Source organism: Neovison vison, chromosome 1, assembly GCF_020171115.1.
Source record: "Neovison vison isolate M4711 chromosome 1, ASM_NN_V1, whole genome shotgun sequence".
Taxonomy (NCBI): domain Eukaryota; kingdom Metazoa; phylum Chordata; class Mammalia; order Carnivora; family Mustelidae; genus Neogale; species Neogale vison.
Genome location: NC_058091.1, coordinates 166,642,637 through 166,658,502, shown reverse-complemented (window position 1 = coordinate 166,658,502; position 15,866 = coordinate 166,642,637). Strand labels below are relative to the sequence as shown.

Here is a 15,866-nt window from a genome sequence, read left to right as displayed (position 1 = left end):
CAGACACCCCTTTGGACACTCTTTGACATTCTGGTCATCAGAATTGGAACCAAGCTTCAGGGACCGAACATTCCCTAACATGGGCATATGTGCTGCAGCCCTGGAAAGGTCCCTGGGATACTGCTTCCCCACAAATCTCGGCCCAGGAAGGGAGCAACAAGTAAGGCAAATCATTTTCCTTTACAAAACTGATAAGGCTTAACACAGTAAGACTGGAAACTTATTCTAAAGCGTGAATGTAACACAAAATATGGTTAAGAGCTAGGAAGAGTGTCTTAATTTATATAATGGACTATGAAATTTTTAGGAAGCAAAAGAGAATAGTATGTTGGGAAATGTTTATTTTTAATTGAAAAAATGGGTATTATTATGCTAAGTGAAAAATGTCGGTTGGAGAAAGACAAATATCATATGATTTCATTCTTCTGTGGAGTTTAAGAAACAAATGAGCAAACAGGGAAAAAAAAGAGAGTGAGATAAACCAAAAAACAGACTCCTCACTGTAAGAGAATAAAGTATTGGTCACCAGAAGGGGGAGGGTAGGGGGATGCGGGAAACAGGTGATGGGGAAGAAGGAGGGCCCTTGCTGTGATGAGCACTGGGTGTATCAAAGTGATGAATCATGATATTGTACACCTGGAACTAATATTACACTGTAGGTTAACTAACTGGAATTTAAATTAAAACAAAAGAAAAAATGAGTAATATTATTTTAAAAGAAAATTTGTCAAGAGAATTTATATTATTTTAATTGGACACTTGGTGGCAGCAAAGGCCATATTTTAAATAACATCACCCAGTCAGGAGCCCAGCGTGTGTGAGGTCCTACACAGGGCCCTGGCTGGGGACCAGGTATGCTGCCCAGGCCCGAGGGCTTTGGGGTCCCAGACCTGAGGCTCATGGCTAGGGGTAAGGGCAGTCGGGTCCTCTGTGGATTGGCGGGCTGTGCAGTTGTGGCCAATGTTTCCTGGCGCCTAACAGATCTACCACACCATTGAAAATCTCTCTATTCTTTCCTCTGTGAATAGGCTTCTTTGTTCTGGTCTCACTATCTTTCTCCCCACACAGATTGTGGTTCAGAGAAATGACAACTTCTTGATGTTGGAATATAATATCTATAGACAATCTGTCGACAGAATTAGTACGGTAATAATTTAGGGAATGCTAAGAATGTTTCCAACATAATTCTATTATCTCTGCCTGTAGTCTCACTCAACATTTTATTGTCAAAGAAAATTCTATCCTGATGTTCTGCTTGCACAGTGATACAAGTCAAAAAAGAAACACAAACTCCTAAGAGCAGCTTACAGAAGTACACTGTATCCACTGGTTTTTAAATGCTACTTCCTGACAAGAGTACAGCCAGCTGTCATTCAAATCCCAGTTTAGGGGCTCAGGACACCCATCCTGGGCCATTCCAAAAGTTCCCACCGAGGGGCCAGGATGCTACAGTGGCAAAGCTTTATGACTCTAAGAAATGGGTATTTGGGCCATAATTTATGTATGATTTCTCAAGCAATGGTATCATTTACTACTTAGCCTCTAACTGTTCCCCATCCCAAATCTAAACTCCTGCCTCATTAAAAATGGGATTTCAAATACGGCAAATATATTAACAATGAACAAACAGATGGTGCTGGGTAAATAACATTGGGGAGTTCTCTGTTCTATTCTTGTAACTTTTAAACTTTAAGTTACTTCAAAATTAAAGGTTAAAAAAAAAAAAAGAAAAAAGGTAAGTTTTGTTCTGCAGCATCAAACCGAGCAGCTCAAGCCTGCATCTGGAGTGGCTTATGTGGGCTAGGGCCAACACGGTGCTCCACAGATGTCTTCTAATCTCAGTGGGATTTGGGAACTCAACACGATCCCATAATTTCTTTGGATTCTTTTGACACTGGCAACTTTTTAAAAAATATTAAGTTCTTTTGTGCCTGGAGAAGCATGACTGGAAAATATTGTGACTTTAAAAATAAAACTAACTTGGTGTCACTACTTACTCTATGAATGATACCAGCTGAATGCAGATGTTTAATACCACAGAGCATCTGGTAAAGAAGGTAGGACATCCTTTCATGGTCCAGCTCCATGTGAATAACCTGACATAAGTTAGCATCCATTAATTCCATAACCAAATACCTGGGGGAAAAAAGATCATCCATGTACACATAAAAATCACCCAAAATTCCTCTATGGTCTTAAACTATACTTATATGAAACAGTAATAATTTACTACTTAGTTACTGCACTGGCTAAAATTTTGAAAAAAAATTGTTTTTTCTAAATATTTATAAGGTATCTTGTAAAAAAAAAAAAGCAAACATATAATGGAACTTAGCAGAAGTTTTCAAAAAAAAATCAACATGATATATTTCACATTAAAACAATTTTTAAATCATACACAATAGAATTTCAAATATTCAAACTCTCCCAAATCTTTATTTATGTGTTTGTTTTTTTGCTATTGGATCATACTTACCAGTAGAGAAACCGAGCAGTTACTTCTCTCATGTTAAGAGAATGCTTGACCTTCTGCCCCCACCAGCTATACCCCGTATTTTTGCTCTCTGCAAGCAAAACTCCCCTAAGAGGTGTCTATACTTGTCATCTCCCCTTCTTCTCCCATTTGTTATGAAGCCCACTTCCATGGGGTATGTGACCTGCCACTCTGCTGCAAGTGTCCTTGCCAAGACCCTTGATGACTTGCATGTCGCTAAATCCGATGGCCTGTCCTACAGTCCTGGCTAGCTGTGCCCTGCTCCCCTTCCCAACTTCTTACTGTTGGGGGTGCCAGTGCTCACTCCTTGGCCTCTTCCTCTTCTCTGACTATCACTGTCTTGGTGATCTCCTCTGGTCCCTGGTCTGAACACTTTAAATACCATCTGCAGACCGTCAACTCTCAAGTTCATACCTTCTGCCCAGACCTCTCTCCTGAATGCCAGACTTATAACTGTCCATATCCCAGGCCTACTTGGGTATCCAAGAGGCATCTCAAGGCTCATGTCCAAAACTGAGCCCCCATTTCTACCTCCCCCACCAGTTGGCTCTGCCTGTTGCCCTCCTTGTCTCAGCTGGGAGCACCTGCAAGGGGCTCAGGCCAGCACCAGGCGTCACCCTCAGCTTCCCCTTCCTCACACTGCAGTCCTCTACAGTGGCTCCCTTTTCGGGACAGTTTCAGCCTCCAGTCTATCCCCTTTACCTAGTACCCTCTGGCCTAAATGCAATCACCATCACCCTTCCCCTACACTGCTATGGGGCTTCTGTGTCCCCACCCCTGCTGGTCCCAACAGAGACACTAAAGTTATTCTTTGACAATGTAAATCAGGGAAGCTCACTACTCTGCTGGGTCTTACAGCCTTGACTTGAAGTAAGTGGCCTTGAGGCCCAGGAGGGTCTGGCCCCATCACTTCTCCGAGAGCTCACCCTCTTCTCACCTCTGCCCCTCCCCGCCCCACTCCAACTCTGCTCCAGCCACCCTGGCCACCTGTGGCTCTCAGAGCACAGTGGGCATGGCCCCACTTCCACTCCTTTGTACACCTGTTCCTTCTATCTCGATCTCACCTTCCCTCAAATATCTGTAGGACTAACCCCGAGACTCCTTTACGGGTTTCTTTATCCCCAGTCCAGTGAGGTCTTTCTCCTCCTCTGCTTAGGATGTTCCCTGACTCCTAACCCCCCGCACTTCTGATTCCCTAACCCAGCTCACTTCTTCCAGAACACTTGCGACATCCTTAAGATGGCAGCACTTCCTTACTTACGTTGATAGCGCATCTTCTCTGGCTTTCTCAAAGCTCTCAAAGCGCGTATGATGGCCTGCAATTCTTAATCATAAAAGGGATCTTGGCCTGTTTGGGTCACTGAAGTACGCCAAGTCCGAGAGAATGCCTAGCACACAAGTGGCAATCAGATATTTGTTGAATGAATGCACCACTCAATTTAGGACGAGTTGGGCATTCTATTTCAATACAATAAATTAATATTTTACTATTTGTAAGATAATTCTATTTCAGATTTTGGAATTGCATGGTGTTTAGTGATATAATGATTTCAAATAACAATTATAAAGCCTTGCACCCTATCATCCTGGCTTTCAGGGGCACTGGAGAAAAACATTTTATATTTCAGCAAAGTAAATCAACAGCATTAATGGTCACTGCTCTAAAGAATCGTTTCCAGTCATCCTGTCGGTTATGGAGATGATAATATCTAGGCACAAATAGTTGAATATTTCTTAACATTTCTCCTCCACAGAAAAAAGTGGCTAAATATATTGCTACCTACATTTCTGAAGTAAGAAAAGCAATTACTTTCTTTTCTAAATTTTTAGTCTTTGATGCGTGGTGCGTTACTGAGTAAAAATGATACTTACACATCTTGAAATTCTTCTAGAGTCTTTTGTGGTGTAAACACATTTAACAAACTAATTATCTGGAAAGAGAAGATTTATTATTCCTCAGCATGTCAGGTAACTACACTTAATTATCAAAATTAAGTTTAACATTAAAAATGTATTAAAACTGAAAAATCATAGCAGAGCTCAGTATTTATTATTTTTATTAGTTTTGCCAAAATATCCTATTACATGGTATATGAGAAAAGTTAAATGATTAGGATTTTCACTTTGGAAAGACGATATACTTTTAATCAAATCACATTTGAAGTGTCTATAGTAACTCATTATGAGAGAGTTTTAACACATAATGTCTTTTGGGCTCTGGACATAAACAGGTAGACATTATGGGTAGAAAAACACCAAAGCAATAATGTCTACCTGTTTATGGCTGAAAACTGAAATGCGCTCTACAAATTTCTGAAGTTTTGAAATATGAAGGTGAAACCTGTATTTTTAGTATAATGATGGTGAACCCCTCAAAGTGTTACTTATTTACTTAAAGAAGGTTGTGGGAAGGCCTCTAGGAGTCCCACTGCTTGAGTATCAAACACACATCCTCAATCATTTCAAATGACCAAGGGAAAGAAGAATGACTGAGAATATAGGATTAGGGTGGCCGGCTAACCGAGGGCAAAATAAAACAGATCCATACTGAATCTTCACATCAACTCCACATGGAACAAAGATTTAAATGTAAACCATGAAACCACAGAACACTAAAATGTGGATAAACATTTATGTAATCCTGGCATAGAAAAGCCTTTTCTAAACATGACAGGAAACCTAGATCATGTGTCATATTAAACCCAAACCAAGGTCAACAAACCAAAACAAAACAAAACAAAACACAACAACAACAAACAAAAACCACCAAAAAACCAATATAGCAAAAGCAACCTAAATGAGGTCAAATGGAAAAGAAGTCAGGGTTGATAGCTTTAATTATACAAAGATCCTCTATAAATGCATAAAAGAGACCAACAGCCCAAGAGAAAAATGGTCAGAGGCCACAGGAAACAGATTCTTTTTTTTTTTTTGGAAACAGATTCTTTAAAAATAAATGGTTAATAGAGATAAAGTATGGAAAGAATTGAGCTTCAGAAGTAAGATATCACTTGTCATCTCTCAGATGGGCAAAGCACAACAACAAAAAAATCAACAATATGTACATAGTGCTGGGGGATTCTGAAATAAAACATGTTCTTAGATAATCTTTTTTTCCCCCTCGACAGTCTTAATGAAAGTGTAAAACTGCAGTCTTCTGTGAGGTCAATTAGTCAGCACACACTAAAATGAGAAGTGTGCAGTACACACTTTGACTAAGAAGTTCACCTGGACAGGTGGGCAGAGATGCAAGTACAGGGAGGTTTGTTCCAGCACTGGTTATAATAGCAAAAACTGGAAGCAATCCAAATATCCAGTAACAGGTGACCGGCTAAATAAATTATTGTGCATGTGTACTATGTAATGTATCTGAGGCCCAAGAGTATTCTGCGAGGGAAAAGGCAAGATGCACCATAACACAACTGATCGTGTTCATGTAATATGTATGTGCACGTATAAGAATGTTCACCAAAATGTTAATGATAATGATCTAAGGGATTCGATGACTTTTGCCTTCTTGTTTATACTGTATGAATTAAAAAAAACCTAACCATACTTGTGCATAACGTGAAAAAAATGTTAAATGTATAAGTAAAACAAAGCACATGTTGGAGAAATCAAAAACAAACTCAAACCACAGACTCAAAAGAATAAACTTGTCTTTGTTGTGTATGTAATGTCCGTACCCCAGAAAGATCCAGCATCAATGTTAAAGTGAAGGGAGGCACGTAGCATTGAGTGTAGTCTTTAACACTCCTCCTCCACCACAAAATAAGGGGTCACAAGGGCTGATCTCCAAAGCCCCTTCCAGACATAACACTTTACAATTTTTTTCAAACACAGCAAAGTTACCAAATCATCCTCACGATAATGCTCAGAGACTAGCTGTGGACATACGATGGGCCTGCATACCTCATTTTCTGGAGAAACACAATTTCTCCTTGAAATTCACAGTGCTTTGGTTTTGGTGGAAATGTCAAAGCACAGACACGTTGAGTATCACACCATTTACTCACATTTATTTAGAACTGAAATGTCCATCATACGAGGTAAAAAGCTACCTTATGGAACAATGTTTTTCTAAAAAAAATTAGCTAGTTGTTTCTCAGTTTCTTAGGTCAATGTTGTTGCCATTTTACAGAAACAGAAACAGTGAAAATCAAATGATTACAGGTTAACTGATCTTGCTGTCAGACCTAGACAGGACCATGACGCTTCTTACTGGCTTTAATTTCCCCAATGCTGATTAAGAATTTTGTCAAGAAAATAGAACCCCTTAAATAGTTCCTGTTATGACTATTTTACCCAAGGTCTGAACTCAATGTATTTCCAAAGACCCCCCAAGATGACAATATCATGAACAACATTATACAGAGGAAATGTAGACATAACTTACATTTTTATGATTGACACATTTTAAGAGGACGAGTTCACGGTAAGCTCTCTTTGCATGAGTTTGATTCTGAAAAGGACGGCTTAGTTTCTTGACTGCAACATTTATCCCAAGAACTGTATCAAAAGCAGCACTATAATCAGGAAATATAATAAGGGACCCATTAGGATGATTCTGGAAAAGACTACAATGCACAATGCCCATTCAATGCATTCTGTTTAAAAATAAGTAACAAATAAGGAAATGTCTTTCTGCTTGCTTCCACTCAAGGTACTCCTACACATAAAGAACAAGGCAAGTTGGCTATGAGTGTGGGATGGACTGACTCCTTTGCAGAGGCACGAACTTGGCAGCTGCAGTTAAGACACACACCTGGACCTCTCCTTATATGAGTTGAGATTATTATATTCAGAACCAAGTGATTTAATACAAAGTGTGTAAGACTAGCCAAGAAGTGAACTCTTCAGTTTGAATACGCCAATAAGTTGGAAAAAAAAAAAAGTCACTGGTTATCACAGAATACAATATAGGTATAATCTGGCATATGGCAGTGGAGGAAATGGTTGAGCTCATAAGAAGGATGTAACAAATACAAGCTCTGATTGTGCTTTTCCCAGACAAAAGAATCTGAAAAAAGGAAACAGAAGCCAAGATCTCAGCTCACGGTAAATCCCCAAGATACAAAAGCTCTAATGTAAGCAATGGCTATATAAAATTTGACTAGAAATTAACTCCTTGTGCTATTATAGTAAGAATAAAATCTTGCAGAGGCTGCATTTCTGGCATCTCAAGTTCCCAGCCAAAAGTCATGGTTCCTTTTTACCTCCAGAAAATAGGAAAAATTGAGTACGCTGTTTGGGCACTTGGTATAAACTATACTAATGACGCTGCTAGTGCTATTCTTGCCCTTCCGCTCCTCACCAGAGGTTAAGAGCTGCTAAGGACCACTTGAGAATCCAAGCACCATCTAAAATATTGTTTCTATATATTTGTTCTATGCAGTTTGTAACACTGTTTTCCATGTATTCACCCCATTCATGTTTTTTTTTTTTTGGCCAATGACCCTCACTTAATTCCATCTGTTTTAAATTGAAGGCTAGAAATTCCATGTTACTTTGTAATTATTTCTCTTCAATTCAGGTCACATTAAGTGTACATGTGTACACATAGGTCAATCCACATGCCCATATGCAAATGCAACATTCACATGAATTATAAAATGTTACAGATAAATCTATTTGTGCAACAAATGTACACACATGTATTTGTATCTACTATATTTCAGTCTTAATTTGAAAACAGACACGCCGTTTTTGATCTGAAAAGTTTTTGCCCAAAATGAGCCAAATGGACTTAAATTCTGAGCCTCTGAGCAGACACACACTTCCATTCCTAGTTCCAACCCTTGGAGCGACCACCTTCCATTATTTCTGGTTTTAATTCTTATGGTCCCTTCTCAACTCCAAAGAATATACTTTTATCAGCATTTCCTCATTTATCGACTTCAGAAGTTGTCTAACTACTCCCCTAAAACTGAAGATTTAGTCCCTTTACTTGACAGCCCCACACCTCCCAGTTTTTTGCTATCGTGTTATTCTAAACTTTCCCTTTGATCACCTTAGTTACTTAAACAACGTGCCTAAACTTCTTGTTCCATCAGCTTTGGAGGGAGGGATCCTCCAGACTCCCAGTGTGTAATACAAGACCACCACATTCCATCTCTCTGGCCTCCAGTGCTCTACTCTCTTTCCTTTCCTCCAAACTCTGTCTCAAATGACATATCTATTCGGTCTCTACAGCTAAGTCTTCTGTGTGTTCCCTTTCAGACATGTCTAAACATTGAGAACCAAGACACAGAGGGCACGCACATGTGCAAATGTCAGTGTTCCTAACTGCAGGGGCAAAATGACATTTCATTTTCTAAGGAACACATGACCCTTGTCACTGCTCACAAGAAAATGAGATTGTTTCCGGTGTCAAAGTCAAGTGGATTTTCTTTTCTTACAATCCAGCAATCCATTGCTCAAACACCATGTCTTTTGAAAGCTGTTTGACCTTAGACCATGACTTTTTCTAGGTTTTTTCACCACAAATTTCTCTTAAGAAGAAAAATATCCCTTTCTGCAGCCTTTCCCATTATTGTTTGTAGTCTATTCCAAATAGTCTATTCTATTCTTTTTGACAGCACTTTTTCTTGGAGTTCCTTTCAAGGCTGGCAGCATAGCTACCACCCTGGGGTTTCTTTTCACTGGCCTCCATGTTTCTGGTTGTACATGTTCTTGAATTCTCTCTCTTGGTGGAGTACATTCTCAAGAAACTTCCTCAGAAAAAAATGTGTGGAAGATAAATGACCCTATTCTGCCCTTGGCCTTGATTGTTGGTCTTCTGACTTCAAACTCAATTTTCTCTCCGAACTCCATGGATTTCCAACATTGAGTATTGGTGAGAAGGCAATGCCTGTCTGATATTCATTCCTTGACTTCCCTTCCTATTCCTCAGCTCAATGATTGACCACAAAGAGCCATGCTTTGTCAGCATTCCCCCCACCCCCCAACATCTACTACTAATCACTATCCCTCCTGTCCCCCAAAGACGATAACTACTTTTGATTCTTAGGAAAATCACTTCCTTGCTGTTACCAGAGGAACAAGAATTTTCAAGCTCCCTCCCCAGAGCCCCCATGGCTGCTTCTCCTCCTCCTTCTTCTTCTTCTTCTTCTTTTTTTTTTTTTTTTTAAGATTATTTATTTATTTATTTGACAGACAGAGATCACAAGTAGGCAGAGAGGCAGGCAGAGAGAGAAGGGGAAGCAGGCTCCCCGCTGAGCAGAGAGCCCGATGCTCGATCCCAGGACCGGGATCATGACCTGAGCTGAAGGCAGAGGCTTTAACCCACTAAGCCACCCAGGCGCCCCAACCCATGGCTTCTTTTTGCCTGGTTTTTAAAATCAGCTGTGTCTGATTTCTGGTGAGACTCTTCTGCTGTTGCGTGTAGCTATAATTCATTCTGGGTCACTGCTATATTATTCCTTTGCATGACTATGTGACAGAACGTTGACAGGTACTTTGGTTGTTCTCAGTTTGGAAGTGATTACAAAAAAACAGTCATAAACGTTCTCGCACAAGGAGAGATATTCTCGGCATCCCCTCTGCACACATTTCTGATGAGTAGATAGCTAAGAGTAGGGATGCACATACTTAGCAGATAACGTCAAACCACTGTCAAAGTAGTTTGTTCTACCAATTTCTAGGCATTTGATTTTTATGTATCTTGGACCCGGTGTCCTACAACAGGGCTTAGCATACTCACTAACAAACAGGAGCTGGGGGGTAATCTAATCACCAAGACCTTCAGAAGCAGAGTTTGCTCTGGCTGGGGGGAAGAGGGGAAAGTCTGAGAGATTTTTACCCTGAGAAGGATCAGACGTACCACTGCTGCGTTCAGGATGGAAGTGGACATGTGAGAAGGCCTGTGGGAGCTTCGAGGAGAACAGTGGCCGTTGGCTGACAGAGAGCAAGGGATAGGTACCTCAGACCTATGGCTGCAGGGGACTGGCTCCTGCAGCTGCTTGGAAGCACATTCTTTCCCAGATCCTCCAGATAAGAGCACCGTTTGGCCAACATCTTGATTTCAGCTTGATGAGATGCTGGGCAAGAACCTGGGCAAGCTGTGCAGACTTTTGACCTACAGAACCATGAAACTATGAATGGGTGCTTGTTTGTTTTTAAAACACCAAGTCTGGGGTAATTTGTTATGCAGCAATAGAAAACTAATACACCCTCTCTCCTGTACTATTTCTACACTTCTGTCTCTTCAGGCCTCTTCCTGAATTTTTTTCCTGACCCATCTTACAGATTGCTAAATCTCTCTTCAGTTATATCTAATATGCCATAAAACCCATCCATTAACTTCATAATTTGATTTCTGTATCTTACAGTTCTAGAGTTCTACTTAGTTCTTTTTTCTATGTTCTCATTTTTCATCTTCCCTTTAACCATCCTGAACTTAGCATCATAGCTATTTAGAAGTCTGGATCCAAGAATGCCCATTTCCCCTGGGGATCTGCTTCTTTTGTCTGTTTGTGCTGGGCTATATGCTTGTCTAATCTCCCATGGGACTAGTTATTAGTGATTACGTGTGGGACCTGGCACTTGCAAGACTCCTTGCTGTCTGGAAATAACCTGATACCCAGTATGATGCGGCCTTCCTCCAGGGAGAATTTAAATTCACTTCTGCTAGGTACCTGGTTGGGGGGGGGCATTAGCAATCTGGGTTCAATTCAGTTCAAGTTCAGCAAATTGAGATGAGCTGAAGCTGAGTGGCAGTGCCCGCAAGGGTCTGTTTCTTTCTGGTTCAGTCTCCCTCTTGGAGGTAATCCTTTACTGGACTGAGCCAAAGGTGAAGCAAGTTCACCAGGCCCCCACAGGGCCCAGGACTCCAATCCCTGTCTGCCAGTCCCCCAAGGCAATCCTAAGTATGATTCAATCTCTCAGCTGCCCACTCTAGAACTGTTAGATTTCCTCAGGGGAAAGAGCTCCAAATCCTGGGCTCCCCTCATTAGGCTCTGTCCTTCCCCAGATCCTGGCCTATGTAAGCCTTCACTCACCTACAAGTGCTCTAGGTGCAAATGCTGAGCGTGGGGGTGAGGGTGGGAATGCTGGGAGCCAACTGGCTCAATTGTTTCATAATTAACACACCTATTTCTAGCCACTTGTGTCACCTTCATTTTCCATATTTGTCCTCTCTATACCCACAGCCTCTTTGGGGTCTTACTATAGACATGTTCTCTTCCTTGCTGCAGATGTCTCGTCTACTTAGTCTCACTTCCTCTGCTCCGTTTATCTGCGTCAAGTTTCCAATTACTTTTTACCTTAGGGAGGAACCTTGTTAAAAGCTCTCCTGCATGGACTACTGCCTCCTGTTCTCGGTTACGTATCTGATCCAGCAGCTCTAAGCCACTTGTTTTAGAAGTGGAACTATCAAGAACCACAAAGACACACAGATTCGCCCAAGGCCACAGAGAACTGCAATGTGCATCACGGCCAGCCTTGGAACTCATTCCCCCCGAGTCACGGCCTTCCTGAGTTTTATGCTACAGACCTCCTTCACTGCAGAAATGCTGTTACACACATTCTAAGCTTACTTACACCACTAGAGAGAAAACAAAATGGTGTAAGAGCAGGCCGGCATTTGGGGGTGCCGGAACAATACAGAGGAAAAGAAGTAAGAGCTAGACTAACCACTTCAAGCTCTGGTTGCTAACGGTCACTTCTAGGGGCTGCCAGGTCCAATACTATCCATAAAACAAACAATCCTTTGGCTGAACAACTTGAGAGTTTAGAAGGAGAAAGAAAAAACTGAAGGGATATGAAAGAAATGTATACACATTTCCCACAACAGCTTCAAAATCTTACAATGACTTCATTTTACAAAATAACATAGTTGATACTTAAGAATAATCCAGAGATAAATATTTCAAAACTTACTTCCTAATTTATTTTACTAAATTTTTAATGAACAATAAACAGAGAAACAAATCAGAGACAAATGCAAAAACAATGAAAAATTAAAGAGTCAGAATATTTTACTTGGGTCCCAGCTCTTCCATTTAATCCTGCATCAATACTGGCACCTTTCTTGCCCACACCTCAGGTCCTAGGTCCCTTTATAAAGCTCTAGTGTAAACAGACAATGAACAAGTTATTTATAAGCCATGCACTATTGCTACTATGATATTTTATTTCTCAAAATGTAAAAACACGCATGCCCCCTATGTTAGTTTTCTATTGCTATTATAAGAAATTACCAAATTTAGTAGTCTAAGACACAGATTTACTATTTTACAGTTCTGGAGAGAGACAGAGCATGTTTGTGTGTGCGTGTGTGCGCACGCATGGGCACGTCAATTAAGCACTTGGTTCAATCAGAGGTGAGGCTCTATTCTATTTTTTTAATAAGATTTTATTTATTTCAGAGAGAGTGAGTGAGAGAGAGCACAAGTGATGGAGAGGCAGAAGGAGAGAGAGAAGCAGGCTCCCCACTGAGCAGGTAGCCTGACTTGGGACTCGATCCCGGGACTCCCAAGAATCATGACCTGAGCCAAAGGCAGATGCTTAACTGACTGAGCCATCCAGGCACCCAGGAAGCGCCATTCTAAATGTGAGCTGTGGTTACCTGGGGACGTTTCATAGATGAGATCAGTCTTGAAAGACCAGGGATAGCCTCTTGAAAGACTGGTGTGCCTCTGAGGACAATCCACCTGGGACATGCAGTAGGGACAAAAGCGACGGCTGTGGGAATGAACCTGTTGTGTTTGCAGGGAAAGGAGCACTGGAGAGAACTGGATATGCAGAAGTTAGGGCTTGATGGTGGAAGTACTCAGGCCCTTCTGTCACTGACAGGAAGAAAGGCGTCTGACGGCTTTAGTAGTTTTTTGCTCTATTCCAACAACTGAATGGGGTAAGACCCTCTCCTTGAACATGTACAGGACAGTTTTCTACTGAGGTCCTTAAAGCAAAATGCCAATATCCAAGATGCTGTGCAAAACCGGGCCAGGAAAAGATCCTCAGAAGACATCGGGGAAGTCTCATGGAGAAAGTGCTCTCCTCTCCATCTGCAGTCACCACTGCCGCAGCTCAGTGGGACCACAAAGCCTCAAGCCAGGCAGGAAGGTGAGGAGCACCTGGCTGACAGCAAGTTGTACCAGCTCTGGGACAGAGGAGCGAGGAAGTAATCATAGAAACGAGGTCTCCAGGCATGCAGCCCCAACTCCTGGGATGGCACAACTCCGAAAGATGACACAGCACAGAAGTCTAAGCATGATTTTTATAACTGCACAAACATTTTCAAAAGAAAACATCAATACTCTGAGTCAAATTAACTAACTCCCTTTTCCATGTATCCATTAAAGTTAACCCAGCTAACAGGCTTTGATTTGGTAATGATGAACTAACTGGCTGGGTTACAAAGGTAAGTGAATAGTGACATCCAAGATGGTGAAATAAACTGTTGGCTGTGCATGGGCTCATTAAGTTTTAATTAATTAATTAAGTTTAATCAGTTCTTGATTAGAAAAGAACAGAAAGCCAGTCTTTAATCTTTCCTTAGAATCAAGAGATGAGATTTAGAGTGGTGCTAAAATTTTAGCTATGATAGGGACACCTGGGTGGCTCAGTTGGTTAAACGTCTGCCTTCAGCTCAGGTCATGATCCCAAGGTCCTCAGATTGAGCCCAGCATTGGACTCCCTGCTCAACAGGGAGCCTACTTCTCCCTCTCCCTCTGCTGCTTCCCTTGCATCTGGTCTCTCTAATAAATAAAATCTTAAAAAAAAAATTTTAGCCATGACATACGTCTTTCTTCCTACCTTTCTGCATGTGAGAGAAAAGCTGCTCTAACAAATAGCAATAAAATTGTCATAAAATCATGTAAAGGAAAATACTAAGAGTTATGTGACATTACTTAAGATTCTGTGAATATGTAAATTAAGCTACTATAGGAAGTGACAACATATTTTGTAATAATATAGCACAAAAATGTGATTATATATGATACTATGGTAACAGGAGTTAAATAGCTATTACAAATGACAAAGAGCCTTGGTTTAAGGCACTGTCCAGTTTGCTCTTCTAAAACACATTTTTGAGGTGAGACTCACATACACATAAAATTAACCATCTGAAAGGGAACAATTCAGTGGCATTTGGTTCATCCACAATGTTGTGCAGTTACTACCTCTGTATCTAGATCATTCCGAGAGACTTTACTCACCACAAACAAAGCAGTGTTCCTCCATCCCCTCGCCTCTGCCTCCATGGATTTATCTACTTGGGGTATTTCCCCTGAGCCTCTGGCTCCTTCCACACAGCACGTTCTTGGGGACCAACCACGTTGTCCACACGCCAGTGCTCCGTTCCTTTCTGTGAGGAACATCCTGTGGACGCACACATACAACTCGGCATCTCTTCATCCACAGACGGACATGTGGGCTGTTTGCACCTTTCGGCTGCTGTGACCAACATCTGTGTACAGCTCTCTGTTTGAATGCCTGTCTTTAATTCTAGGAGTACTTCCTGGGTCTTGCGGTAGTTAAATATGGAGGAACCATTAAACCATTTTCCCCAAGTAGCACACTACCTTACATTCTCACCAGCAATGTGTGAGGGTCTAATTCCTTCGCATCCTTGACGACATCAGTTACCTCCCATTGTGCTAACCATGGGCATCCCAGTGTGTGTCAAGCAGGATCTCACTGCGGTTCTGACTTTCATTTCCTTAATGCCGAATGATAAGCACCTTTCCATGTGCTTATCACCTGTTTACATATCTTCTTTGAGGAAACGTCTGTTCAAGTCCTTTGTTTTTTTGTTCTGTTTTAAATTTTTTTTTAACAGTTGTAAGAGTTCTTTATACATTCTAGACACTAGGCTCTTACCTGATATATGATTTGAAAATACTTCCCCATTTTGCAGGTTGTTTTTTTCACTCCCTTGACAGTGTCCTTTGATGCACCAAAGTTTTTAATTTTGATGGAGTCCAATTTTTTATTTTGTTGCCCATGCTTTTGGTGTCATTTCTAAGAATCCACAGTCATGAAGCTTTCCCCCATTTTCTTCCAAGAGTTTAATGCTTACAGCAGTTATATTTATGTCAACGATCTAGTCTGAGGTGACTTCTTAAATTATGTAAAAGTAAGGGTCTAACTTCACCCTTCTGCAGGGGATATCCAGCTGTCCCAGCACTGTTTGTTGAAGAGACTGTTCTTTCCCCATTGAATAACCTTGGCAGCTTTTCCAAAAACAAACTGTTTGTTCTACCATCCACCAACATAATGTATGGGTATTTCTGGACTTTGAGTTTTTTAATTTTTTAATTCAGAATTTTCCATCCTATAAGTCTGCCACTACTTTTCCCTGAGGAAGTCTGGCTTATAATAGCATATTAGGAACTTTTGTTTCAAAACTAAAAATTTTTTGAATGAA

The 15,866-nt window shown here is 40.9% G+C and overlaps 1 protein-coding gene across 6 annotated transcripts in view; it reads right to left on the bottom strand.

Annotated features, from left to right (window-relative positions):
* The window catches only part of MAPK9 (mitogen-activated protein kinase 9), a 50,265-nt gene that overhangs the window by 16,509 nt on the left and 17,890 nt on the right, over nt 1-15,866 (bottom strand). For all 6 annotated transcript variants that reach the window (XM_044262438.1, XM_044262412.1, XM_044262407.1 and 3 more), the window contains 3 exons: nt 6,891-7,020; nt 4,367-4,425; nt 1,998-2,136 (listed from right to left, as the gene is read on the bottom strand). In XM_044262438.1, coding sequence (XP_044118373.1) covers nt 1,998-2,136; nt 4,367-4,425; nt 6,891-7,020 — 328 coding nt within the window. The remainder of the gene's footprint in view (nt 1-1,997; nt 2,137-4,366; nt 4,426-6,890; nt 7,021-15,866) is intronic.